This window comes from Rosa rugosa, chromosome 5 (genome assembly GCF_958449725.1).
Source record: "Rosa rugosa chromosome 5, drRosRugo1.1, whole genome shotgun sequence".
NCBI lineage: Eukaryota > Viridiplantae > Streptophyta > Magnoliopsida > Rosales > Rosaceae > Rosa > Rosa rugosa.
Window position 1 is genome coordinate 47,978,017 of NC_084824.1, and position 27,731 is coordinate 48,005,747.

The 27,731-nt window shown below is 37.6% G+C and overlaps 3 protein-coding genes, 1 long non-coding RNA gene and 1 pseudogene across 7 annotated transcripts; all 5 read right to left on the reverse strand.

Moving 5' to 3' along the window:
- Window positions 1-2,259: 2,259 nt before the first annotated feature.
- Window positions 2,260-5,288, reverse strand: LOC133713072 (uncharacterized). Of its 4 annotated transcripts, none has more exons than XR_009847758.1 (9): window positions 5,158-5,288; window positions 4,935-5,061; window positions 4,381-4,473; window positions 4,251-4,298; window positions 3,781-3,860; window positions 3,445-3,552; window positions 3,257-3,351; window positions 2,958-3,020; window positions 2,260-2,629 (listed from the first exon to the last, which is right to left on the reverse strand). It is a non-coding gene; the product is annotated as an uncharacterized LOC133713072 (long non-coding RNA). The 4 variants fall into 4 exon arrangements; XR_009847756.1 differs by having other exon boundaries at window positions 2,261-2,629; window positions 4,381-4,547; XR_009847755.1 differs by having other exon boundaries at window positions 2,265-2,629; window positions 4,381-4,550.
- A 6,263-nt stretch (window positions 5,289-11,551) lies between these two features.
- Window positions 11,552-13,602, reverse strand: LOC133707833 (protein WUSCHEL-like). Its single transcript, XM_062133312.1, has 2 exons — window positions 12,109-13,602; window positions 11,552-12,019 (listed from the first exon to the last, which is right to left on the reverse strand). The coding sequence occupies exons 1-2, from the start codon at window positions 12,695-12,697 to the stop codon at window positions 11,802-11,804; spliced, it is 807 nt and encodes a 268-aa protein (XP_061989296.1). The 5' UTR covers window positions 12,698-13,602; the 3' UTR covers window positions 11,552-11,801.
- Window positions 13,603-17,202: 3,600 nt separating this feature from the next.
- On the reverse strand, window positions 17,203-20,298 carry LOC133711779 (putative receptor-like protein kinase At3g47110; annotated as a pseudogene).
- Window positions 20,299-20,477: 179 nt separating this feature from the next.
- Window positions 20,478-21,670, reverse strand: LOC133711780 (probable LRR receptor-like serine/threonine-protein kinase At3g47570). The gene is made up of 2 exons (XM_062137872.1): window positions 21,281-21,670; window positions 20,478-21,101 (listed from the first exon to the last, which is right to left on the reverse strand). Exons 1-2 carry the CDS (start codon window positions 21,668-21,670, stop codon window positions 20,478-20,480), a joined length of 1,014 nt encoding a protein of 337 aa, XP_061993856.1.
- A 1,835-nt stretch (window positions 21,671-23,505) lies between these two features.
- LOC133710124 (non-functional NADPH-dependent codeinone reductase 2-like) lies at window positions 23,506-24,764 on the reverse strand. The gene has a single exon (XM_062136119.1). The coding sequence runs from the start codon at window positions 24,554-24,556 to the stop codon at window positions 23,582-23,584; it is 975 nt and encodes a 324-aa protein (XP_061992103.1). The 5' UTR covers window positions 24,557-24,764; the 3' UTR covers window positions 23,506-23,581.
- Window positions 24,765-27,731: the final 2,967 nt, after the last annotated feature.

The following is a 27,731-nucleotide window of genomic DNA, read 5'->3' on the forward strand; positions in this document are numbered from 1 at the left end:
AAAGTTGATAGACTGTTATGGATTTCTTAAAACCATTGATTTTAGCAACAGACTTTTATTGATTCATGAAAATCTATATACTTTATTATGAATGACTTCTACAGATTTCCTAGGATGTACAAAATATGAAAAAAAAAAAAAAAAAACAAATGCAGCCCAAACACAAAACAAAATAATAACTTGTTGTCTCTTCAATGCTCCAGTATCTTCTAATAGAAATTGACTCAAATAATGATTGTTAGTCTGTCTAGCGAGTTTGTTCTCATTCCTAATCTCCCAACAACATAAATATACAATATAGATCACTTGATGTTTATGGTTAATTATTCTCATCAATTTTGTTTTCGCCGATTAACATATATTGTAGCAATATTGATCAATGTCTTGATCTATAATCAATCAATTGAAATTCAATTGTTCAACCTTTTTTTGAACCATAATATAAATTCAAATTGATGAGAATAATTAATTAATAAGATAAAATTTAGTATGGTTCAAGGTCTTAGGGTTAGACCACAATATTTGAGTTTTAGGGTTTCATAAATCATTTTTATTGCTATTAGGGTTCGAAGTATCACAATTGAAAAAAAAAACAAAAAACAAAAAAAAAAAATCACATTCAACTGGGGGTGGGCGTCCAGACCCGAAAAACTGAAAACCCGACCCGAAAAACCGAAAAAAGCTCGATTCGGTTCGGTTTTGACTTTGAAAATATCGGTTTGGTCTAGGGCCCGACCTGAATATATTTTCTCAGTTCGGTCTCGGGTCTCAAATGTGCAGAGACCGAAAGCCCGATTAGGCCTGATTTTCCTCCTTTGACAGTCTCAGCCTCTGTCTCTCTCAAAAACATCTCAGCCAATCAGCCATTCAACCCTTGTTCTTCCCCAATTTCTGAAAACCCAGCCCCATTATCACCGATTCAACCCCAAACGGCAAACCTGTTAGCAGTTTTGGTTGAAAGCCTGAAACTCCAAACCTGTTATAGACTCCAATCAGCAGCAGAATAGTGAGATCTTGAGATCTAGGCACCTCTTCAGTCTTCACCCAAGTCCTCCGGGTCAACCTGCCCAATCCTCACTCCTCCTAACCGAGACCCTCTTCACTCTCCCCTCCATCCAACCCGCCGTCGACGAACTGCATAATGGGGATTGAGGAGGAAGGGAGAAAAAAAATATAAAAAAAGAATGTATGAGTAGAACTGCAGAAGAAGAAGAAGAATAAGAAGTGTAAAAGAAGACTAGAAAAGAAAGAAGGAGGAAGGAAGAAAAAAAAAGAAAAAAAAAAAGAAGAAGAATATATGAATAGAAGTATAGGACTGCAGAAGAAGAAGAAGAAGAAAGTGTCGAAGAAGAGTAGAAGACCAGAAAAGAAAGAGAGAGTAGAAAGTAAAAAGAGGGCAGAGCCTTTTATTTTGTTTTATTTCTACCGCGTAGGACAAATAAATATAAACGTCGAACAATATGTTCAGAGAACGTCTCATGCTCCAGTGGTTGGGAGCAAGGATTTGGTGCAAGTGGTCGGGGGTTCGAACCTTGCCTCTGACTGAATTTTTGTAAACTTTGCACATTAGGCCCGAAAAGCCCGAAAGACCGAACCGACCCGAATGTGGTCGGTTCTGTCGGTTTCCTTTCTTGAAAAAGCCCGAACCGAATACTTCGGGCTCGGTCTCGGTCTCACCAAATTTCGGGCCCGGCTCGACCCGAGCCCAAGCCTACATTCAACAACTACAATGAACATGTTGGGTATCAAAAAAAGTTGATATCATAAAAAATTAGAGAAAAGACAAAAAATTAAGAAAGAGAGATGATGAAGGACAAACTTCTTCATGCGTAGAGAGAATAACTTTGATAGACCTTTTTTTTTTTTTGAAGAGGAAACTTTGATAGACTTTTTGAAATCTTTGGTCTGGAGGCTAGAAAATTATTGGAGTTTGTTATGTATAGTTAACACTACAAAGTCCATGATTATCCATGATTTTCTAATTCCATAAGTATGAATGATATTTTGAATACCTCTGTACTTTTATTCATTTTTAAAAGTCCTAATTGAATACCCCTAGATTTTGGTGGAATTCATGAAGTCTTTAAAAATCCTAATTGAATACCTCAAGACTTTCATGGACTGTTAAAAGTCTATATTGAATACACCCAGACTTTTAAATTCCATAGATTTCTTTAAAACTTCCACCACTACTACAAATTTCCCCAAACCCCACTGATTTGAATTAGTCTCTATTGGGACAAAGCATACTGATAATAGTGGCTACTGCCATTAGCCACTATGCAGCTACTAATGAGATATCAGTCCCCTCTATTGCAGGTGCTATTGGGACAATCCACACTGTTAAAACAACAGTGACATACCAAAATCCAATGCAGCATATAACCTTTTTCTCTCCCACTATTATTGTATCAGTGTGTTTTCTCAATGCCACCAACATCAGTGGCAAAATTTGGTGAATATATAAAAAAAAATAACAATTTGGCCCACCAAAATGTACTGTATAATTCTAAAATATACTTCCTCAATTCATATACAACTTCAAATAAAATACAACATAAATCTCTTCATCATGTTCCTCCCCATAGCTGCATCTGCTACCTCTCCTCCAGCAACTTTTCTATAATTTCTGTCAAACAAATGAAAAGCTCAATAAAATACTCGCAACATACACAAGAATGAAACTGAGATATAAAGCAGCCAACATAGCAAATTTATTCAATTCAATTAGTATCCAAAATTTAACATCTTAACAGCACATAACAAAAATTGTCCATGCCAAGAAGGAAAATAATGAGTTCTTGTACACGAGGATTATAAAACTCCACATTGATAGCAAAACAAGATACTCAGAATAATATAACAGCCCCAAACCAAACAATCGACAACTAATAGCCACTTTCAAGCAACAGTCTAAATCACTATCCCAACACATATTTATATGCAGAAGTTAGTACCTTAAAGAAAACAAAGGTAGATGTATTCTTTTCTGCAATCATACCATATCTGCCAGTGATGTTCTGCATGCATAAAAACAACACAGCATTACTTTAAGTGGTTAGCATTACTTTAAGTGTTCAATTCCTTGCCTAAAAATAAGCTTCATATTAACCATGTCAGACACATTTTAAGCACATATGCAACAGCAAATGCACTGCGCATGTTTACAAGTATTAACAACAGTCATACAGACAAATTGAAATTGACGGCATGCAGACAAAAAGGAAAATCAAAGTTAGTAGATGGAATATTTTACCATGTCGAGCCTCGAGCACAGTTAGAAAGCAGGTTCACGGCTGCATGTTCCTCCGGCATCTTCTCTATCCTTTCTGATTCCACCTCCCTTTGTTTCTGTTGACATTTACAATTATCCAAAACTTCAAGTTCACCATAATGACATTTTTGTAAACACTTGTATTACGTGAAAGAAAAATCACCACATACCAAAAAGCAAATATTGTAGCTGAGAGTCATTATACTGTATACAAAAGATCCAGCTATTGAATCAGTAAGCCCTTCTATTGGTGCTTCATGGCCTTGAGCATCCTCAACCTGACAAATGAAATGCAGGTACTCTCTAATGAGTAAAGATGCTAACTGATTAAGATATCAAACATAAAACTTCCTGCATTGCAATCCCCTTCCCATGAAAAATAAACAAAAGAAAGAGATTTTCCTTGCACAGATACATAAATATCCTCAATGACTTGGTGTTTTTGCACAAAAGAAAGGTTGCTCAAAACAATTGTTTGTGTCATGAGTAAAAGTAAGTTCACTAACCATTTGAACAATCTTGGAAATCATTGAACTGGAGCCAGTTGAGGTTGCTTCAATTATCTCTTCATATTTAACATCAACCCCTGCAAACTATAATTAATTAATTTAACTAGATCAACAAGGTCCTCACAAAAAAAGCAGTACTATTATACAAACTAAAGACAAATAAACAAACAATAGGTTCTAATAACTTTTACCTTTCCAACAATTGCATTCGAAATAGTTAACAAATGTAAAGTTCAATATAACAACAAAAGAGACATGAAGTTCCAGATTTTGCTATAATTCCCAAGTTCTTGATCAAGCCACCTCCTTTGTCACACATGTACCCCAGTCACATAGGAGAGGATTCTCTCTCTTGGTCTAATTTAATCTGCATTTTTTTTTTTGTAAATCAATGAACAATGCTGAATAACATGTCATCTAGTAGCACACTTCCTAATGTTAAAGCAATGCAAGGAACATCAACTAACCTGAATTTCCTTATATGTGAGGGAAAGGAATCTAATCTTGTATAGCACCTGAAATAAATTTGGTATGTAATTCATGCAAGGTTTCCAAGAAAACATTTTATAAATATATAAAAAGTCAAAGCAAGCTTACATCAGAAGCATTGGAACTCAACTCCATGAAGAAGATGTCTTTGTTACTAAAGAGATACCTCAGCCCAAGGTTAATATCAATAGTGGACCAACTCTGATGAAGAAGACTCAGATATGTTAAGCAAGGAGTACGCGCGCATGAAAGTAATTACCAATAGAGGCTGAGAGCTACTGTATTGAAATACCAAATATTACCAACTATTGTTGATACAAGAACACATCAATAAAGATCACAAGTATAGTAGAATAACAATGAAACTTTGAATTTTGATACTACTGAACTGAAATAAACCAAATCAAGACAAGTCAATCAGTAACCTAATATTTCAATCATGAATTTGGGAAAATCAAACAACTCAAACAATGTTGATCCTAAAGAAGCATTCAAAAAACTAAACTAGCCCCAAAAGATTCAAATTTCACAATTCAGAACTTAATAAAACACCCAAACTGAAAATTAACAAAATCCCACCACAGAAGACTCAGAAAAGCCATAAATTGATAGATCGGGTATGTTAGCGAGCTACTGATTATGAATAGTCCTCAATCATTCACCTTAAGGCCTTAAAAGTAAAGGGGACGGTGACGCGTGTCGTGTATCCGGCGATATCGAACCTGGGAAGTTGGGGGCTTTTGTAGATCTGAGCCTTCCAGGTTCAAAACGATGTCAAACAACCAAAAGCTATAAATCAAAAATGGGGAAAGTAAGTATCTCTGCAATTACTTTACCCTAAGTATTCAGATGTCAAAACAAAATCAAAAAACTCAAAGTTAATACCTCTGCAACTCCTTCTTCATCGGTGCAGCTAGTTCCCCGATAAATTTGGTGGATCCGCAGTAGATAAAACGAATCGAATGAAAGAAACCCGGAACGGCAGCACAGTGAGAGAGGAGAAGAAGAAAAACTTCAATGTCAAAAATATGAGGATTGAAGAGAGAGAGATTAGTTTTTGTGGTAAATAGGGAGGAGAGATGCATTGGACGCCGTGTTAGTGGGTATACACACCGATACAGTGGACTTGTCTTATTAAATAATCATATTTTTACTTAATTTTTACTAAATTGGTACTCATTCCCACTGATGACAGTGACAACAAAAAAACCCTCACTGATCTTTTATATCAGTGTGATACTATTCCTATGGTGACTGATGAGTTTTTCGTCCCCAAAAAAAGGGTGCTATTGGGGAAATTTGTTGTAGTGCACTAATTCCATATACAATACACCCCCTTAAGAGTAACTCCAATAGCTTCCCTATATTTTGATGGGAAATTTTATTCGCACATCCCTAAATACTTAATACACACCTCTTACTTAATACACCACCAATTTGATTTCTTATTCTATCATTTTATTAAATACACCACTCAAACTACCTAAATTATCCTCAAATCTCCAAATTCTATATAAAATCACTATATATAAATCAATATTAAAATCATCATGCTAAACTTTATCATAATCACAACATTCTATATATATATCATAATGAATTTAAATGCATTCAATTATCAGAATCATCATAATAATTTTAATTTTCTTTCAATTATTATCATGAGACCTGTACAATCTTAACAATTTTGTTATTCAAAATTGCTGGTAGTCAAAATTGTTGAAAAATAATCAAGAACACATGAAGAGGATCCCAACTAGGTTTATAACTACATTGTTATTATTTTCTCTCCATTAGTTATCATGAAACAACATATACAATCATAAGGATTTTGTAATGCAAAATTGCTAGTAGTCAAGCTTGTAGAAGAAGATTCCAATTAGGGTTTATATATATCATACTAGGTTTTATTTTCTTTCTATTAATTACCAAGAAACAATATGAACGATCATAAGAATTTTGTAATCATCAAGCTTGTCATGAACTCATGACAAAGATTTCAACTTGAATTTATAACAATATTAAAAGCTATTAAACATATTCCAATTATAGTTCATTTTCTAATATGAATGTACGTATTTTCAGTTATTTCATTTACTCATATAATCTGATTTTAAATGTAAAAAAATTAGAATGTGTATTAAGTATTTAGGGATGTGTTAATAAAATTTCTCTATGTTGATTTTTCTCTATTTTAGGAAAAAATAAGCCTCTTTTGCTCCAACAGATTCCCTATAACTATCGTCATTTTAGGGAAAGTGAGGAAAGAGAAAATCAAATTTCCTAAATTTACAGCCATCTCTAAAATTTTAAGGAATAATTATGGAGATTTTAGGGATTGTTGTAAAATAGGGAATCTATTGGAGTTAAAGAAGAAAAATAGGCTAAAACTTTGACTTTTGCTTCTTTATGATACAGAAATTATAGAAAAGCTGTTGGAGTTTTGCTCTAAAATACAGGATGATGAGGTCTTTGTGTTTAATAATAAATAAACAAAAGATGTCATATATATGTGGAAGAGATTATATATAACGATTTACTCTATAGACTACAAATAAATAAGATTGAACACTAGTATATATTTTCGGAATAAATTTTGTACAGGCGGAAAGTTTTCAGTATCGTACAATTCATTCTTAGAGAGGTAATATTAATGTAAATTTCGTGCTCACTCGATACAAAATGACATGAAAACAACAACAGAGTATGACAACCAGCAATCCGCCTAAACAAATTTCCATGGTGTTATATGCATCACCAAACAGGAGAATAGTTTGTAAAAGAACAGCACAACTTCTTTCATGCATATGACTAGTACAAGTCAAAGGAGATCAACATATATGAAAGACATCACACAACTGTAATGATTTATAAGGTTCTAGCTGAGAAGATCATCCTTAATAGACTGTAATTCGGATGCAACATCTGTAATACCCCGAAAAATCCAAATTAAATTCCGTGGATTTTTAGAAATGATTTCACGATAATAGGAGCGAGTACGAAGCTTGGAAAAGTTGTGGAATTAGTTCGAACGATTTTATTTCGAAAACGAACGTTATTTAGGGGCTCGCGAAAGTTGTCTTTTTATACGTTCAAAATTTGGGAAAACTTCCTTCATGGAAGTTGTAGAGCTTGTCGATACGATCTCGTGCATATGTGGAACGCAATATTCGGAGTTCGTATGAATAAGTTATGAATATTTGAAAATTGGGAATTTTCTATAAATATCAAAAAAAATGTCGACTTTTTCATTTAGGACGAAAACATGTTGAATTTGCGGAACAGTCCCCGCGTTTTCTCTCTGTCTCTCTTCAGAACCCTCGGGTCCCGACCGACCCGACCCGGCCAAACGACGGCCCTCCGACTTCCTCCGGCCTCGGACCCGGAGCTTTTCGAGGTCGCCGCCGCACGCTGAGCAGCTCCCCAGCCTCGCCTTGCTCCGCCGCTGCTCCAAAAGATGGATCGAAGCCACCCAGACGCATGATTCTGACCCGGCCGGAAAACCACTTTTCCGGCGTTGCATGGGCCGATCGTCCCCAGTTTCGTGATCTCCTCCTCCCCCTGATCATCCCTATGTAAGTCTTTCATCACGATTTTGAGTGTAGACCGCTAGATCAAGGTTTGACTTTTTGGACGCCTCTGATTCAATCTAGGATCTGATCGTGCGACCGAGATTAATCCAACTTCAACGCTTGATCTAGGACGATCTAGACCTTGTCTCAGAAAAAGTCAGGTATTAAAGTGGTTCAATTCTGTATTTTGAAGAAGTTTGTAGTTGACAACTTTAGCATCTGAAGTGGTTTGCCGGCGTTGACCGCCGCGTTGACCGCCGTCTGTCCTCCGCATGTGGCGGTGCGTCGGACCATATTTTGAGTTTATATTATCTGGGCGATGATCTATGCATCCATACGAGCGTTTTGATATATTACACGGTTATGTTAGAAAAAGTTGGTAAATAGTGGATTTACGTTTTTACGTTACTATTTACGGTTTTTACGTTTTATCTTCGGTTTACGATCTACGAAGATCAGACCATCGGTTTTACTTCAAATTTTAATATGTTGATCGTATGACTGTCCCGGTGACTTTGTGAGGTCACGGGCGAAGATCAGACCGTTGGATCTTCGTATGTTTGAGGAATAGTGATTCGGAAGGCGATTCGTGAGAATCCGACCGTCGGATTTTCATATAATTTTGTGGAGATGTTAGTAAGGGCGATTCAGGAAGATCTGACCGTTGGATCTTCGTGATAATTTTGGAGGATGATCCTAAGGGCGATCCGTGAGGATCTGACCGTTGGATCATCATATAAATTTGATCTGACCGTTGGATCATCATTAAATTAGAATCCGACCGTTGGATTTCTGTATATGTGTGGTCTATGAATGATTTCTAAGTTAAGATCGTGTTTGACTAGGTGGTTGATGGATTGATTGGTGAACGATTTCGGATCGTTGTTTTTGAGCTGTTAAGAAGACGCAGCGGGAATTTAGAGGTGAGTAAACCTCACGTGGTTCATATTACGAACCGAATAAATTTAATTACCTTATTTTGTCGTAATTGCGTGAAAATATTTATGGAATAAATATTTGTTTTAAAATCATATGGACTTGATCAACTATGGTCCATGGGTAAGTAAAATGATTTTTACTATACAAATGAATTTCTCGGTTTTATTGCATGTGAACTATAGTTGGTATTAGTGATTATCCCTGAGCGGATAATTACGTATATATATACTTACGTGATTATATGTGAATGGTGTGACATTGAAGAGTGTGGAATTGGGATGATTAAATTATTATGAATTGACATGTGACTTACCATAATTATATGTGATGAACATGATTGATGAGTTCTTGTTAATATTCATGATTTACATTGGAGGATGTATAGAGTTAGAGAATGTAGGGTTCTGAGGATGAGGTGTCCGAAGTTCGACGGTTAAGGATAACCGGAGTGTTTGTGTGCTGAGGACGGGGATGTCCAAGGTGCGACGGTTTATTATTAACCGAAGTTGTGTGCTGAGGACGGGGATGTCCAAAGCGCGACGGTTTATTATTAACCGAAGTATATGGTGCTGAGGACGGGGATGTCCAAAGCGCGACGGTTTATTATTAACCGAAGTATGTCGCATTACTTGCACCTAGGCCAAGGTGACTGGTAGCGATGTGGTTAGAGCTCTAACGTGTTATTGGGATGGACCAGAGTGGTGTTATGTGGGTTGGGTGTTTACAGGACCAGTGTGGTGTATTGTGATTTGAGGATTGTGAAAATGTATTCCTTGTGGTTTTCCATGAGTGGGTTGATGTCTCTTTGCAGACGTAATACTGTTGAATTTTACTTGAATTGTAATTTAATAAATCAACAGTTCTTTCTTGTTTACTCATACTGGCTGTAAAAAGCTTACCGGGTTTTGTGTTGTTGCAACTCCCGGTACACTATTCAAATTGTGTAGCGGGTAATCCTACAGGACAGGAGAACCAGGACGGTGATCGTGCGGTTAGAGCAATGGTTATAGTTTTACAGCAATTGTAATAGTGAGGCGAGTTAAGCTCATTTGAGCCTTACAATTTGATTTGGTGGGAGTGTGCTGTAATAAATAACTTGAGGATTTGGTTTATTGTAAATTTGAGAGTTGTGAAGTGTGGTTGTTTGTGAGAAAAAAATTCAGGATGTTAGTTGTAATTTGTTATTATTCATGTTTCGGATTTGAATTGATTATTCAAAATTCGGGGCGTGACAGTTTGGTATCAGAGCGTAAGGTACATATTTGGTGATAATCAGTACCTCCCGAGTGATGGCCCGTCTGCAGCGGATCCCCATCATATACTCTTCGGTACTGGTATAATCATTGGGTATGTCTTAGTATGGGGTCTAGACAACGTGTAAGTCCGTAGGACGGTAGAGTTGTCTACTAAGTTCGTATTAGAATAAGTTTAGTTTCCGCGAGTTGTGATCTTCGAGGAATAGGAACCTCTGGATTTAACTCTGATGAGTCGGTGAGGTAGAGGTCGAGTCTGATGTAGGGACAGGATCTTTCTATGGAGACAGTTGAGGATGAGGTGGAGGCATTAGAGGTTGAGTTGCCTAGTCTACCTGTAGTTGATGTGATGGATGTTATTCTTGGGTTGAAATGGTGAAAGAGATTGAGACCCTAGGAATAGTTGAAAAGAGAATTGATCTCACCAACTCAAGATGATAGGAGTGTGAGAGATTATGAGACAGAATTCTCAAGACTATATTGGTGTACGAGTGTAGTGATGTAATTTGGGAGATACTTATGTTACCTTTAATAAGGGTAGTATGTTAAGTGATCATGGCATAGGTTGACTTTGTAAGTGAAGTGGTCGAGTTTGTGTAGCTTCTTTGAGTTATAACCTTTGAGGAATGGGAACCTTTGGATTAAACTCTGGTGGAGTTATTGAGGATGGTTTCCACGAAAAACAGTATCCTTATGTGCATTGTAGTCGTTGGTTGTTGGGGTCATGGTGTTTGACCAATGCTTGTATCTAAAGTCGTTACGAGTATTTGACTAGTAGTTGTGATACTTTCCATTAGTTGGATATGCAGATGTTTTGAGTTGAAGAATACTTAGCAGTTATTGGTTGCTTAGTGATGGAATTGTGTTATAATGGAGCATTCATTCATGCTCAGTTGTTTGGTGTTTAGGATAGCTACTATATATTAGCTAAATGTCGGGGTGTGGTTTGAGGTCTGCGGATGGTATTGGAAATTATTGTGGAGTGCTGCTTCACTGACTATTGTTGAGTAGTAATGCATAATTCGTTGTTACTATGATGGATTTTGTGTATGGTTGACTTATGGAAAGATTGATATGACCTCGTGATAGGATTGACTGTGAAGAGACATTGTGTTGATGTATGAGCTTAGGTAATAACGTTGTTTTCAACTCTAGGAGTGCTAGGGTTGTATAACTAATTTATGAGGCCAGATACTGTTGTGAGGACAGATTATGGATTATGACGTGGTTAGTGTGAAGTGCTATAATCACAGAATTTTGACCACTAGATGTTGACTTACCACCAAATGAGCAGTGAGGTGATTCGTGGGTGAGATACTGAGTGTTGTACCAGTATCGATTAGTGGATGCTAAGATGGTACATATTGCTTGTTGAAGCAATTGATAGATGGAATAATCGAGATTTTTTTTAGAGTTGTAAGTGTAACTCTAAAGATGTGGGTTTTTCCTAACTAACTCAGGAAGTGTTTAGCTTTATTAATCCCTAATTCTAGCGACGAAATTATTGTGTTTGGTTTGACTCAGAGGATACTAGCTTGACCTCTGTGTGACTTAATTGATTGCTAGGTTTTGAGTGATTGTTTTTATTGCATCATTATGAAAGATGTGTGCAGCAGAGTTCTCGATGGTTTTGAAAAGAGTATTGAGTGACCAAGGTTCGATCCTTGGTGTTGTTGTTGGTTAAACAAAAAGAAAAGAAAACATGCACACAATCTTATTGATTTTATATTACAAAAAGGGAAACGAGGACTATTCTATACTAAGCCTAGTCAGCAGCTCCGGATGGGTTGAGGCTGAGCTCAAGAGAAACGTTTGAGCCACTGTGGTAACCGCCTGAGCCACCAGAATAGTAACCAAATGCGCTACCTTCCTCGGAAGTAGTCTTCAGGTTACCAAAGACGTCCTCGCCGTGCACGGGGAACAGAGGAAGAGTTTGAACCTCCTGGTGATCTCCTCCTCGTTGTTGTAGGGATGTTTGTCCTCCTGTTGTGCCAAAAGAGTTGTACTGGTATTAGTGTTGAAGTGTGAGGAAGATTATGAAACAAAATTTAAATCAAGAAATCCTTCATTACCAGTAGAATAGGTGGAACCAAAGTTGAGATCAATGGATCTACCATCATCAGTAGAACTAGTGGACCCAAAATTGATGTCGATGGATCCACCAGCTGGCCCAAAATTGATGTCGATGGATCCACCAGCACCAGTAGAACCAGTGGACCCAAAATTGAGATCGATGGATCCACCAGTACCAAGAGAACTAGTTCCCATGGGCACTGGAGCAGCCTGATTACACCTATTCATCTGCTTCTCTCGAGCCCTGACGTTCTGGAACCAAAAGTAAATGTTCTTACCCTCAACATGTCCATACTGGTTCAGCTGGAGGCAGATCTCGTGAATGTGCTCTGTAGATGGGCACTTAAATCCCTTGACGTAGTAAAGATCCTTGAGGATTCTTATTTGTTCTGGAGTAGGAATCCATCTGGTACGGCTTCGCCAGAAATCCATGTTGGCACTACTTCCAGCTGCTTGGGTGTTTCCTCCCTCCTCTGTTGGTTGCTGTTGTTGTGGTTCCATTTGTTGCGGGGTTTGGAGCTCCATTAGTTGCAGAGTTCGTGGCTCTTGGGTCATGAGGTGAGAGGATGTGAATATCGAGGAATACATGGTTTAGTGTTTGAGGGAGATTTTGTTAGAAGGATTGGAGTTGTTGAACTGGTGATTGGAGATCTGAGATTCTCAGAGGAAAGATGAAATCGAATCTTCAAATGGGAGAGAAGATCAGAAGAGAAGGATTGAAATTGATGAAGAAAGGATTTGAGTTTCGAGAGGAAGACTGCAGAGTTTGAGAGAGAATGGCTGGGGAAAATTTCTTTTCTTTGGTGTGAACAGTTTTTCTCCAGGATGCACCTATTTATAGAACGAGGTGAGCAGATCTCCACCGTTGGATGGACGATCTCTGAGATTCAATCTACGCGTTGGATTAAAGTCATCCGAAAACCCGGAAAAGTTGTTGGCGCGTGGAGAGCGTGTAAGGGGACAGGCCGAACCTCGAGACGCTGTGGCAGACAGCTTTAGCCGAAAGTGATTTGCTTTCCGTAAATCACGGAAGAGACGTGTCGTGGCACGTGGAGTGTACCGACAGTTTGTTGTTATTCTATCGCTTATGATAGAATAAATAAAAGAAGTTGCATGGATAGTAACGAGAGCAGCTGGTGCTCTAGTGGTTGAAGAGCAAGGCTCTTGTACAAGAGGTCAGAGGTTCGAACCTTGCCTCTCGTTTATTTTTATTATGTTCGCTTATGACATAATAAGTATAACATTTGTACACATTATATTAAGCACAGCTTGTGCTCCAGTGGTTGGGGGAAAAAGGTTTCGTGCGGCAGGTTGAGGTTTCGAACCTTGCCTTCCCTGTTATTTTATTTATGTCGCTTATGACATAATAAATATAACACGTGAGCATATATTAATGAAGGCAGCTCTTGCTTCAGTGGTTGGGAGCAAAACCTTCGTGTTCGAGGTCGGGAGTTCGAACCTTACCTCTTACAAATATTTTTGGATCTCGTATATGCTTGATATACATACGTATATACGGTCTGTACGGTATGCATACGTATATACGGTTGTACAGTATGCATACGTATATACAGTCTGTATGGTATGCATACGTATATACGGTATACCTACGGTATGTACAATTTCATACCGTAGCCGAGCTAAAAAGTTGTGGGCCAAATAGTAAGCCCAAATGTTAGGCCCGATTTGTAGGCCTAAATAGTGAGCCCAATTGTTCGGCCCGAATAGTAGGCCCAAATGTTAAACCCAAATTGGTTTGGGCCGGTTCGAAATGTAGATGGTTCGGTTCTTCGGCCCATTTGGCCAGCCCTAATGCTTAGCCAAGGATTGAGCAAGCCCAAGTCATCGTCACTGGGTGACATATTTTATTGGCGTGCTTTTGGGGATGATTTGTTTTGAGTGATGCTAATTGAGTAGCGAAACGCTTTGTGGGAGTGTTTACTGTGCTTGTATGCCAGTACAGGGTGAAGATCTATGTGAGGATCTATGAGATAATCTCTGTGAAGATCTAAGTGATGATCTATGTGATGATCCATGTGATGATTTTGTGTAATTGATGTGGAGTGATGTTGAGCAGTTGTGTTGTGAGTTTACGTTTGTGATGAAAGGATTTAGTGGCCATAGGAATGTATTTTTATACAAAGGGCTGAGGCTTTGTAGATTACTACAGATTTGGAAAAGATGGAGATTCTATAGTTAGGTCAACCTTAATCGAGAGGAATTGATTTACGCTTAAATTTCGGGACGAAATTTCTTTAAGGAGGGTAGATTGTAATACCCCGAAAAATCCAAATTAAATTCCGTGGATTTTTAGAAATGATTTCACGATAATAGGAGCGAGTACGAAGCTTGGAAAAGTTGTGGAATTAGTTCGAACGATTTTATTTCGAAAACGAACGTTATTTAGGGGCTCGCGAAAGTTGTCTTTTTATACGTTCAAAATTTGGGAAAACTTCCTTCATGGAAGTTGTAGAGCTTGTCGATACGATCTCGTGCATATGTGGAACGCAATATTCGGAGTTCGTATGAATAAGTTATGAATATTTGAAAATTGGGAATTTTCTATAAATATCAAAAAAAATGTTGACTTTTTCATTTAGGACGAAAACATGTTGAATTTGCGGAACAGTCCCCGCGTTTTCTCTCTGTCTCTCTTCAGAACCCTCGGGTCCCGACCGACCCGACCCGGCCAAACGACGGCCCTCCGACTTCCTCCGGCCTCGGACCCGGAGCTTTTCGAGGTCGCCGCCGCACGCTGAGCAGCTCCCCAGCCTCGCCTTGCTCCGCCGCTGCTCCAAAAGATGGATCGAAGCCACCCAGACGCATGATTCTGACCCGGCCGGAAAACCACTTTTCCGGCGTTGCATGGGCCGATCGTCCCCAGTTTCGTGATCTCCTCCTCCCCCTGATCATCCCTATGTAAGTCTTTCATCACGATTTTGAGTGTAGACCGCTAGATCAAGGTTTGACTTTTTGGACGCCTCTGATTCAATCTAGGATCTGATCGTGCGACCGAGATTAATCCAACTTCAACGCTTGATCTAGGACGATCTAGACCTTGTCTCAGAAAAAGTCAGGTATTAAAGTGGTTCAATTCTGTATTTTGAAGAAGTTTGTAGTTGACAACTTTAGCATCTGAAGTGGTTTGCCGGCGTTGACCGCCGCGTTGACCGCCGTCTGTCCTCCGCATGTGGCGGTGCGTCGGACCATATTTTGAGTTTATATTATCTGGGCGATGATCTATGCATCCATACGAGCGTTTTGATATATTACACGGTTATGTTAGAAAAAGTTGGTAAATAGTGGATTTACGTTTTTACGTTACTATTTACGGTTTTTACGTTTTATCTTCGGTTTACGATCTACGAAGATCAGACCATCGGTTTTACTTCAAATTTTAATATGTTGATCGTATGACTGTCCCGGTGACTTTGTGAGGTCACGGGCGAAGATCAGACCGTTGGATCTTCGTATGTTTGAGGAATAGTGATTCGGAAGGCGATTCGTGAGAATCCGACCGTCGGATTTTCATATAATTTTGTGGAGATGTTAGTAAGGGCGATTCAGGAAGATCTGACCGTTGGATCTTCGTGATAATTTTGGAGGATGATCCTAAGGGCGATCCGTGAGGATCTGACCGTTGGATCATCATATAAATTTGATCTGACCGTTGGATCATCATTAAATTAGAATCCGACCGTTGGATTTCTGTATATGTGTGGTCTATGAATGATTTCTAAGTTAAGATCGTGTTTGACTAGGTGGTTGATGGATTGATTGGTGAACGATTTCGGATCGTTGTTTTTGAGCTGTTAAGAAGACGCAGCGGGAATTTAGAGGTGAGTAAACCTCACGTGGTTCATATTACGAACCGAATAAATTTAATTACCTTATTTTGTCGTAATTGCGTGAAAATATTTATGGAATAAATATTTGTTTTAAAATCATATGGACTTGATCAACTATGGTCCATGGGTAAGTAAAATGATTTTTACTATACAAATGAATTTCTCGGTTTTATTGCATGTGAACTATAGTTGGTATTAGTGATTATCCCTGAGCGGATAATTACGTATATATATACTTACGTGATTATATGTGAATGGTGTGACATTGAAGAGTGTGGAATTGGGATGATTAAATTATTATGAATTGACATGTGACTTACCATAATTATATGTGATGAACATGATTGATGAGTTCTTGTTAATATTCATGATTTACATTGGAGGATGTATAGAGTTAGAGAATGTAGGGTTCTGAGGATGAGGTGTCCGAAGTTCGACGGTTAAGGATAACCGGAGTGTTTGTGTGCTGAGGACGGGGATGTCCAAGGTGCGACGGTTTATTATTAACCGAAGTTGTGTGCTGAGGACGGGGATGTCCAAAGCGCGACGGTTTATTATTAACCGAAGTATATGGTGCTGAGGACGGGGATGTCCAAAGCGCGACGGTTTATTATTAACCGAAGTATGTCGCATTACTTGCACCTAGGCCAAGGTGACTGGTAGCGATGTGGTTAGAGCTCTAACGTGTTATTGGGATGGACCAGAGTGGTGTTATGTGGGTTGGGTGTTTACAGGACCAGTGTGGTGTATTGTGATTTGAGGATTGTGAAAATGTATTCCTTGTGGTTTTCCATGAGTGGGTTGATGTCTCTTTGCAGACGTAATACTGTTGAATTTTACTTGAATTGTAATTTAATAAATCAACAGTTATTTCTTGTTTACTCATACTGGCTGTAAAAAGCTTACCGGGTTTTGTGTTGTTGCAACTCCCGGTACACTATTCAAATTGTGTAGCGGGTAATCCTACAGGACAGGAGAACCAGGACGGTGATCGTGCGGTTAGAGCAATGGTTATAGTTTTACAGCAATTGTAATAGTGAGGCGAGTTAAGCTCATTTGAGCCTTACAATTTGATTTGGTGGGAGTGTGCTGTAATAAATAACTTGAGGATTTGGGTTATTGTAAATTTGAGAGTTGTGAAGTGTGGTTGTTTGTGAGAAAAAAATTCAGGATGTTAGTTGTAATTTGTTATTATTCATGTTTCGGATTTGAATTGATTATTCAAAATTCGGGGCGTGACAACATCACTCATCTCCTTTCGGTTTTTTAGGGACTCGGCAGAACACGCAACTCCGATTCCAAGTATCAAAGACACACACTCTTCAATTTTCTGTGTTTTCACGTTCGATTGTGGTGAGCTTCATTAATATTGTTTATGCCTCCTAGAAGAACCATTGAACCTGCAATCTCTGCAACGCGCTCAGGGAGAGCTGTCTTTACAAAATGGTGAAGATTCAAGTCATCACTGAACGTGCAATCAGTGGGTCTTTGACGCAGTCGGAAGTAACCTGGGTTTACAAGCAATAAACCCTAAAAAGATAAATCTGGAGTCCACCAGAGAATTTGAGAAAAATCTTTCATTTTATTAAATTTGATATGATAAACTGATTCTAGTACAAAGCATAATGATGCTTATATAGACATCCAAAACCCTAAATCATAATCTATCAAGAAATCCTAAAGAATCCAAATTAAAAAGAAAACTAAAAACCTAAAATAAAAAGAATCCTAAAACAAATGTAAGACAAACCCTAAAAATATTAAATCCTGAATCGGATAATTAAAACGATATGTTTTGGCCTAAATCTGTTAGAGCTCACTAAAGTGAGTCTTGAAGATCTTGTCGTTCCCATTCTGGAAAGGTATCATGCGTCTCAAAAGGACATTCTGGCCAAAAGTTGATCAAATCTGATTCACAATCAAAAGTTCAAAACCTGTTTTTTCGCACGAGAAACTTGAAAAGTCCAAAACCAAATTTTCTTGGATATTACAGCGGCTAGTAACCTCATTATGCGTGAATTACCTATTTTCCAATCACTCTTCTTGATTCCACGCCGCTTCTTTATTTTTCTAGTTTTCCGGCTAAACCAAACTCATTCTCGTCCTACATCAGTCTCTTCCCTGTAAACATCTCTAACAAGAGAATACCAAAGCTGTATACATCCCCATATGTCGACACCTCACTTCCCATACCATATTCTACAGTTCAACAATATCACAAGTATTTGTCACTGTAATTATACATAAAATATAATAGCACATCACTGAAGTATATAATTGTAAAACTAGGAGAGAAAATTGTACGTGCAACATATTATGAGTAAAATTACCTGAAGCAGCATAACCAGGGCCGGTCCTGACATTTTGAAGGCCTGAGGCAAATAATTAAAATGTGGCCTCACATAAAAAAACCATATAATCAAATAAATTTTTTTATATATATAAAAATTAAACCCCTACATTAATAGTAATGCAAAAAAAAAAAAAAAAGGTGTTCGATTCCAAAATAATTTTTCTCTTAGAAGTTGAAAAAATAAAAAAGAACAGAATATAATATATTCTTTACAAAAGAAACCAATGAAAAACAAAGGGCAAATACATTAGTATTCAATTTCAAAATATTCTTTTCATAGAAGCTGGAAAAAGAAGGAACAAAAAAAGTTTAATTTGCAAAGAAACTAATTAAGAAAAAGAAAAAGACAAAAAAGTGCAATTAAACTAATTAAGAAAAACCTTTCAAAAAAAAAACTAATTAAGAAAAAAAAAAAGACAAAACAGAGCCCACTGTGCTTCGAACCTTGGTGTTGCAAGCAACTTGCTGTTGCATGTTGCCGCTGCAGTAGCGTGGCCATATAGTAGAGTATATGCAAAAGAAGATTATATAATTATACAATGAATATATGTAAAATTAAAAAAAAAAAAAAAAAACTTGGCAGAGGCCCGTCGGAGAGTGGTGGCCTGAGGCGGCTGCCTCAGGCAGCAGCCCTCAGGGCCGGCCCTGAGCATAACCAACGGATCCTCTGATTCCTATGGAGCTTGATTGATTTTCAGAAACATTATTCGTTAGCTTTGAGAGAATCCTTGCCAACCCAAAGTCAGAAACGTGTCCAGTAATCTCTTTGTCCAAAAGAACATTACTTGGCTTGAGATCACAATGAACTATTGGTGTACGTATCACAATGATTGTGAAGATAATCTAATGCACAAGCAACATCAATGGCGATGTCTAGTCTCTGAACAAGATTTAAAGTGGTATCTCTGTCTCTTACCTCTTCTGCTCTTGTGCTTGGATGCAACCATTCTTCTAAGCTTCCATTATCCATAAACTGATAAACCAGAGCCTTGAAATCGTTTCCATGGAAATCAACACTTGAACATGCAGTTATAATCTTAACCAGATTTCATGTCTAATATTCCTCAATGCCTCACACTCGGCAATGAAACTCTTTGAAGCTCCCTTCTGTAACATGTTAAACACCTTCACAGCAACAATAACTCCATCAATATTATCCAGAGTGCCTTTATACACAGATCCAAAACCGCCTGTACCAATCAAATTAGTTGAAGAGAACCCATCTGTAGCTTTCAGGAGAGTTGCATATGATATACTTGCAAAAGAGAGTTCTCCAAAGTGCTCACTGTTATTTCTTTCATTTTCTTTCTTGACAAATGAAGTACATAGAAGAGCACCACAGCTATTCCAAGAAGAGCAAGAGCGGACACTACAGAGATTATTAATTTCATGCTACGAGACAGTCTTTTGGACTCTTTAGAGTTGCATTTGGGCAACGAGAGCTTAGCAATACCGCCACACAGTCCGGTGTTTCCAATAATTGAGGTTGCACTTACATTTTTAAAGACACCATCAATTGGTACAGCTCCTGAAAACTGATTGAAAGAGAGGTTCAGATTCTTTAAGGGAAAACCCTTTAAAAATTGTGGAATTTCACCTGACAGATTGTTGCGAGAAAGGTCTAAATCTTGAATTCCTCTCAATGAAGTCATAGACGGAGGAATTGGCCCCTCAAAGAAGTTGCCTTGGAAATGTAAGACTTCTAAACTCTCACAGCTACCAAGGCTTTTAGGAAGCTGTCCCGTTAACATGTTATCAGAAGCATCCAATATAGCAAGATTCTTCAACTTTCCAACCTCCTCGGGAAGGGAACCAGAAAAGAAGTTTCTGGACAAATCCAATGAAATTGACAAGGAAGGGAGGCCATTAAATACTTCCAGAGGTATTGAGCCATTAAAGCTATTTTGAGAAAGATTTAATTGCAGCATCTTGTGGCATGCACCTAGGCTTGTAGGAATGTTGCCCTGAAGATTATTTTCTTGTAACATGAGTTCAATTAGCTAGCATGCTCAAATTTCCTAGAGAGGATGGAACACTCCCTGATAACTCATTTTCATGAAGAGTCAATAGAACAAGCTTTGAAAGCTTCCCGAAGTGTGTGGGAATATTACCTATTAAGTTGTTTCTTCCCAAAGTGAGTGTTTTCAAGTTGACCAGATCTACTATCTCAGCTGGGATGCTTCCATGTACGTAGTTGGTTTCCTTCAATCTGAAGCTCCTTAAGCTTGGTTGTGAGATTGGATATCGATGTGGGCAACGTCCCTCCAAAATTGTTATCACTTAAAATCAATGATTCTAACATTGTGGCATTGCTTAAGCCGGAGAGAAAACTCAAGTCACCATATTTACTCATTCCAAGTTGATTGGCTTCAATATTGAACCTCCCGAGGTTATGAAGTTTTTGCAAGTCCGGCACCTGTCCGGTTAGTCTGTTACCTTGGACTTGGAATGTCCAAAGATCTTTGGCATTGGATATTGAATGAGGAATATATCCGGTAAATAGAATCAGGGTAATGCGAAAGAATTGGAGGCGAGGAAAAGATTTCCCCAAATTTGTGGGAAGACTCCCTTGAATTTGGTTTTGTCCTATGGAGAAAAAAGTTAGAAGAGTAGACATGTTGAAGATGGAGGGAGGAATGGTACCAGACAAATTATTCAAGGCAACTGAGAAAAATGTTAATTTGTTCAATGCGTCTAGAGACGTGGGGATGCTTCCCACCAAGTTATTGTAATTAAGAAAGAGCAAATGCCTGGAGAGACGTAAGGTTCCCCAAGGAAGGAGGGATCTCTCCTGTTATATTGTTATGTTTCAAGACATGCAAAATACTGAAGCTTAGACAAGTCACCGAGTTTGGGAGGAATTTCACCTACCAGAAAGTTGAAACCAACATCGAGAAGAAAGAGGTTAAAGCAATTGAATATATTGGCAGGAACGAGGCCACTAAATGAGTTATTCTGTAGAGCTAATACCTGCAACCTACGCAAATTCCCCATTTCTAGAGGAATTTCACGAGAGAAGCTATTGTTATAGAGGCGAAGAACACTGAGGAAGCTTAGATTTCCTACATGTGGGGAAATGGAGCCGGCCAAGCTTTGAGAGCTGAGGTCCAGCTTTGTGACCCTCTGCTGATGCCTTGGACTGCAGGTGACACCATGCCAATAACAAAAGTGAATGGAGTCGTTCCAGGTGCTCGTGACCTGGTTCGGATCATGTTGTATATTAGCTTTGATGGCTAGCAATCCCACCCTATCCATCTCATTTCCTTCCAGCCTCGCGGTTGAAGGTTGCATGGATGAGCTACAGTAACAAACAGATATTGCACTTAAGATTAAGATCAATTTCAGAACCGAAGACTCCATTTTGATCGACATATAACTTGCTCAGAGAGAGAAAGGGAGGGGGGGGGGGGGGTGTTTCATTTGGGGCATCACGAACTGATTTATAGGCCAGAGCTTAATTAGACTTGCTTTTCCAAATATGAGCTTAATTGCTTCTAAAAAATTATTGCTGTTGTTTTCTAAGGGTACGTAGAATAATTACAAACGAGGGATGCATGTTGTGTCGTACTTTCCTGGAAATTAAAAGGGAAAGAAAATGACTGTTGACTTTCGATCACTTAGATCATTTGATACGCCACTCCTCTTTGTAATTTGTTCCATCTGTTCTTAGCATTTGTACTATTGTTCTTGTTCCTGGGTTGCTCCTTGTCTTTCCCATTTGCACTTCTAGTTTATATTTCAATAAATTTTGGGTATGGACGTTATCCATAATATTAATAAATATATAACATTACATTCATATTTTGTCTGAGAGGAGAGAACGCCCCACATCAACTAGTCATCTATGTTGGTCTCGCTCATGGCAAGAATGTAGTTGAAGCTCTGGAACTCCACTAACAACTTAATTTGAATGTTTATAGATTGCACTATTCGATCAATTACTTAATTATAATGGATCAATGTCTTATGAACAATGGCACATTGGGAATGTGTGGTTGCTACCAGCATTTTCTATATGTTCTCTATAAAACTCCTTTAAGAATCAGAGTTGATATGATTTTTCTATGGAAGTTTCAACCATTTTTTAAGAGTGTTTCTATTGGGACCTCCAAATCTGCTCAGTTGACCTCACTATGTTATGAATTATTAAATGACATATATAACCTCTTATAAAATGACTATTAAGGACAATAATTATACAAAAAAAAATATTATATTTAATTTCTCTAGACTTTCCAATTCAATAATATTATATTGCATTATTTATTATTTTCCTTATCTATTTTCATTTTCCAATTTCACTACATACTCATTAAAGCATTTATATATATTTAATAAGAATTAAAACTATAATCAAGATCATGTGACATAAAAATTCCTATCATCATATAAGTTGAACGCATATTGGTGAGGGATAACAAAAAAAATCATATTATGACCTAAAACCCAGTCTATTCATTATATTTACAAAAAAAAACAAAAAACCAAAAAAAGAGCTAGCAGCAAAAAATAATCTAAAAAACTATTAAATAATCATGAGGTACAGAAAATAGAGAAAATAATTAAACATTAAGAAAAATTACTCTTCATTTTTTTTTGCACATCTACAAGAGAAATTAGAAATTAGAAAGTAAAAAAAAAACAATTCTTTTTTTATTAGAAATTAATTTTTAAAACTCAATACCTTGTGTTTGAGTTTCTTTTTTATTAGATAAGGGATTTATGTAATCTGGTTAAGGAATGAATATGTAATTAATAGTTTGTTTGCAAATTATATGAGTGAGGTTATTTCAGGAACTTGAGTGAGGTTTAGTGAGTAAATTTAGTATTTGAAAATTTGATAGGAGGTGTAAAAAGTAAGGAGGTCAAGTGAGTAAATTTAGTGAGTAAGTAGGGTGTGTGTGTTTGGTGGGGTGGTAAGGCTTTGGTCTTATATATAAGAGGTCAAGAGTTCGAGCCCCATCAAGGGTGGGAATGGAGTGGGGTTTTTTTTTTTTTTTTTTAAAAAAAAAAAAAGTCACGTGATTAAATTTAGAGGTTCCAATAGAAAAACTCTTTTTTTAATCATGATTTATTATTCACAATTAAATATTGTAATTAATATTATATTAAATTTGGAAATTATTATCAAATTTTATTACAATTTTTTTTGAATGAAAACCAAGCAATACGTTATTACGTTTTCAGAATCGAATAGACGTCTTATACACATGACCTAGCCGGCACCCTTATTTTGATACGAAAAAACATACATGTTCATACAGTGTAAAGTTAACAATCTCCGTCCCATAACTCATCGAGGGACTTGTATGGTCCAGTAGCCGTAACCAACTCTTCTTCTCGAGATATCATTCTGCGCTGTGGGATTTGATTGATCTTCTCAAGATCCTCTTCTGTTAGTTCCCAGTCGAACACCTGCACATTCTGCTTCAACCTCTCCTTGTTGTAGCTCTTCACTGCAAGAGTTGCTCCTACCTGATAAACCCATCTAATGCAGACCTGAGCAACAGTCTTTCCCCGAGCCTCAGCGATTTCATTAAGCACTTTGCTTTCGAGAACATAATTGGTACCCCAACTGGTTCCTATGGCACCCAATGGGGAGAAGGCAGTCACAACTATACCATTGGCTTTGCAGAATTCTCTGAGCTTCTTTTGTTGCCAAAATGGGCTCATCTCAACTTGATTGACTGAAGGAGGAATGGTAGCAAAAGAGAGCAAATTCTGAGTCTTTTTGGTAGAGAAATTGCTGATTCCAATGGATTTGGTGAGGCCAAGTCTCTGAGCTTCTTCCATGGCTGCCCACACGCCCTTGAAGTCCATCGGCATTTGGTCCTTCTCCTCGAGAAAGTGACTCAATTTCCCAGGCGTCGCACTGATGGGCCAGTGAATCAGATACAGATCAAGGTAATCCAATTCAAGATTCTGAAGGGATTTCTTTAGAGCAGGAAGAACCAAATCAGGGTGAGCATCATTAGACCAAAGCTTGGAAGTGATGAAGAGCTCGTCTCGAGAAGCCACGAGGCCGAGTTTGAGTGCTTGGGCTATGGCTACTCCCAGACTCTGCTCCGAGCCGTACAGGGAAGCTGTGTCGAAGTGGCGGTAACCGAGCTTTATGGCCTCGAGAACAGCTTCTATGAAAACCTCTGGTTGTAAATTGTTGGATGCTGTGCCGAAGCCAAGCACAGGCATGGTCCTGCGGCCATTGGAGGATTCAAGAACCACCTCTGGGATATGAGTTGCTGCCATCTCGATCGATTTTGCTGAAAGCTGGGTTCTTTTTGGTGAGTTGAGGGATTGAGATCGTGGATTTATAGATTTCGGGTGTCCTTCTACCACTGAAGAAGAGAATACTGGATGGAACTCTCTCTTGACTCTTCTACTTGGGAAGTAACGTCATTGCTAATGTACGTATGCCAGTCTAGCTAGGCGGCTGAGGAGGAATCATGTTACGGCAAAAATGTCATTGCTCATGTATGCATGCCAGTCTAGGCTCCTTTAAAGTTAAAATTATTACAATTTGAAGAGAGTAGAGAGGCAGAGATAAGATAATAGAGTAAAACTTCTAAAACATCAAAAGAAAGAAGCCAATCTATTTTGCAGATGGCCGAAATCATGGTAATTAAACTAGGCTTATCGTAGACAAAAATCAATAAGGAAAAGGGTGAGGGACATACCACCAACAAATTAAACCCAAAAATGTTTGTTGATATATAATTCACTGAAGCATGCTTATCTTGATTTCTTTTCTTGAGAATGATAGACATGGTGCATATAATTACATATAATTAAAGACGCTGAATGTTGTATATAGGGTTAGTCGGGCTAAATGCCTGTATGTGCACTCAAAGTGCCTTGTCTGACCTAGCGAGGCGACGATCCATGGTTAAATGGTCGCAGCCTCCTAGTGGCAGAATGAAACTAAGTGTCGTCGGATTTATTTTCCGACAGCAACATAATAGGAAAGCTGTGAAATTAGTAATTATGTTTCGTTGTAATCGAGTTATCTTTCCGTTATGTCGCCGATTTGTTAAAGCAAATAGAGTAGCCATTAGAGCACTCTTTGCTAGTTGGTGCTTGTTAGAATACATATATTCCATAGAGACTTCTGATATTATTTCGGGATGTTCTCTAGATGATTCTTGTAATCAGGGGTTTAGGCTCAATGTCTCCCCCCCCTTGTATTCAACAGTTTCATTTATTAAGGCTTGAGGGCAGCAGCACTAGCCCTTTATTCAAAAATAAAAATATAAAAAAGACGCCGAATGAAATCATGCATAAGGAAAGAGACGACTCCAAACCAAATAAACTTCCTTTGGCTCATGCAAATAGTCAAAAAGATATATTAGAGTCACAATCATTTCCAATGTAACTCAACGGATATTTTTTTTTGTTCGAGAATATGGATTTACCATTGAATATGAAGACTATCATTAAACTATACATGAAAGTCATGAAACATAAGTAGATTCCTTGCTAGAAGGTGCATCGCCCGATTACAATCAAATAAGATGAAATTACAATGAATAGAACAAAAGAAACCAAACAAAAACTTCACTTCATCTACACGTACACTCTCTACAGACCTATTTTTCTCCAAACACTGCAAGTCAAAAACACATTCCCTAGTATCAATTTCAATAATAACATGATTAAATGCATGTTGTTTTGCCTCCTGCAAACCCAAAATCACTGTTTTTGACCATTATTGGATTTATTTTTATTTTGATGTTTGTGGTAGGGTTTTTTTCGGATCAAATAATAGCATTCATATGAAAGAGGTTACAAGTGGTATAAACGATAGAATCAAGAGTCACTAGCGACTCACTCATAACAACATCAGATCAACGGATCTGAATATAAATTCTATGTCCAAATGGACACTAATGGAGTTACTAATTCTCTAGTACTCTGTCAGGCTAGAAAATGGTCATATTGACTAAGGAAACTCTTAATCTAACAAAATGCCACATCCTTGGTAAGGAAGCGTCAGCATAGTGGCACACCAACCATGTAGCGGCTCTAAACACATGAATGATTAACAAATACTCGAGTCTACTCCACATTCTAAGTAGTAAATACACATGATAAATGCTTGTAAAAAACACCATCACTAATGAGCCAACAACATAATCACAACGATCAAATTTATTAAAAAAAAGGAAAACAAAACAAATAACAACGAAGCTAAAAAACATTGAAAAGAAATAAAATAAAAAGAAGATGCAACAAACCCTCCTAGGCCATCACAACCAGGCCCAACTCTATATATAGATCCAAAACAACCAACCAAGCTTTGTAGCCTAAGCTTGAACAACTCCAACAGGTTCTCCATATTTAGAAAAAAAATTTAGGAAAAAATTAGTCTTTTTTGCTCTAACAGATTCCTTATAACTATCCCTATTTTAGGGAAAGTGAGGAAAAAGAAAATCAAATACCCTATATTTACAGCAATCTCTAAAATTTTCCTTAAAATATTATGGAAATTTTAGAGATTGTTATAAAATAGAGAATCTGTTGGAGTTGGAGAAAAAAAAGAGGCTAAACCTTTGACTTTTGCTTCCTTATAATACATAAATTATAGGGAAGCTGTTGGGCTACCATAATACCATTCCCAAAGTCTGCCACCAGTTGCTGATCGAGACCACCCATTGCAGCCTTCACAACTATCGCCATCGAGGTCTCCACTACCAAATCTGGCGCCCTAACGCACCTAGCTCCAAGCACTCCTCTGGAACAACCCTCCTAAACTCGACCAAAAATTCAATCTGACTTCAGATCACCATAGATTTTTGATTCAAACAACAACGTGCCAACAGCAGCCCAATCCACACAAAATAAATTTCTCAATTATTATGTAACTTTGATTAATTTCGGAAACTGTCAATAAATAACTTGATATTTCACGTATTGTAGAAAAATATCACCTTAATTTTTTCAAAATAAATATCCTTTAGAAAATTCACATGTTGATTCATGATATCAAACATTTGGCATCACAGTGCTTTGATATTGAGTTCAAGCACGTCTGGTGTCAAACAAACTTGGCTGATGCACTTGCTAATTTGGGACACACCCTGATATAGCTAGCTGGAATCATGGCCTCATCGGAAAAGAAAATAAAAAAACTTAGGGTGTGTCCTGTAACGTTTTATGAAACTATTTTTGTAATACTGAATTGTAGAATGAAAACAGGGAATTAAACTACAAGTTTTTAAGATATCAATACATGTTCGGCACAAATATTTCAAAATTTGAAATATTAAAAACATATCTATCATTTAAAAAAAAAAAAATCTATAGCACTCAGTTTATACAATCTAAAGCTCTATTTTTTTTCTTCAAAGAGAAAAAATCATTTTTAGTTTTTCCTCAGTAATCTTGAAAGATTGAATATTTTGTTTGTATTGATCATGAATCATTT

Excerpts from the sequence above, each read along its gene's own strand:
- LOC133707833 (XM_062133312.1), bottom strand. The coding sequence starts at position 12,697 with ATGTATTCCTCGATATTCACATCCTCTCACCTCATGACCCAAGAGCCA. Across the intron at positions 12,020-12,108 it reads TGGTTCCACCTATTCTACTG|GAGGACAAACATCCCTACAA; the intron begins GTAATGAAGGAT and ends TTGGCACAACAG.
- LOC133711780 (XM_062137872.1), bottom strand. The coding sequence starts at position 21,670 with ATGGAGTCTTCGGTTCTGAAATTGATCTTAATCTTAAGTGCAATATCT. Across the intron at positions 21,102-21,280 it reads GGAATTTGCGTAGGTTGCAG|GAGAGATCCCTCCTTCCTTG; the intron begins GTATTAGCTCTA and ends ACAATATAACAG.
- LOC133710124 (XM_062136119.1), bottom strand. The coding sequence starts at position 24,556 with ATGGCAGCAACTCATATCCCAGAGGTGGTTCTTGAATCCTCCAATGGC.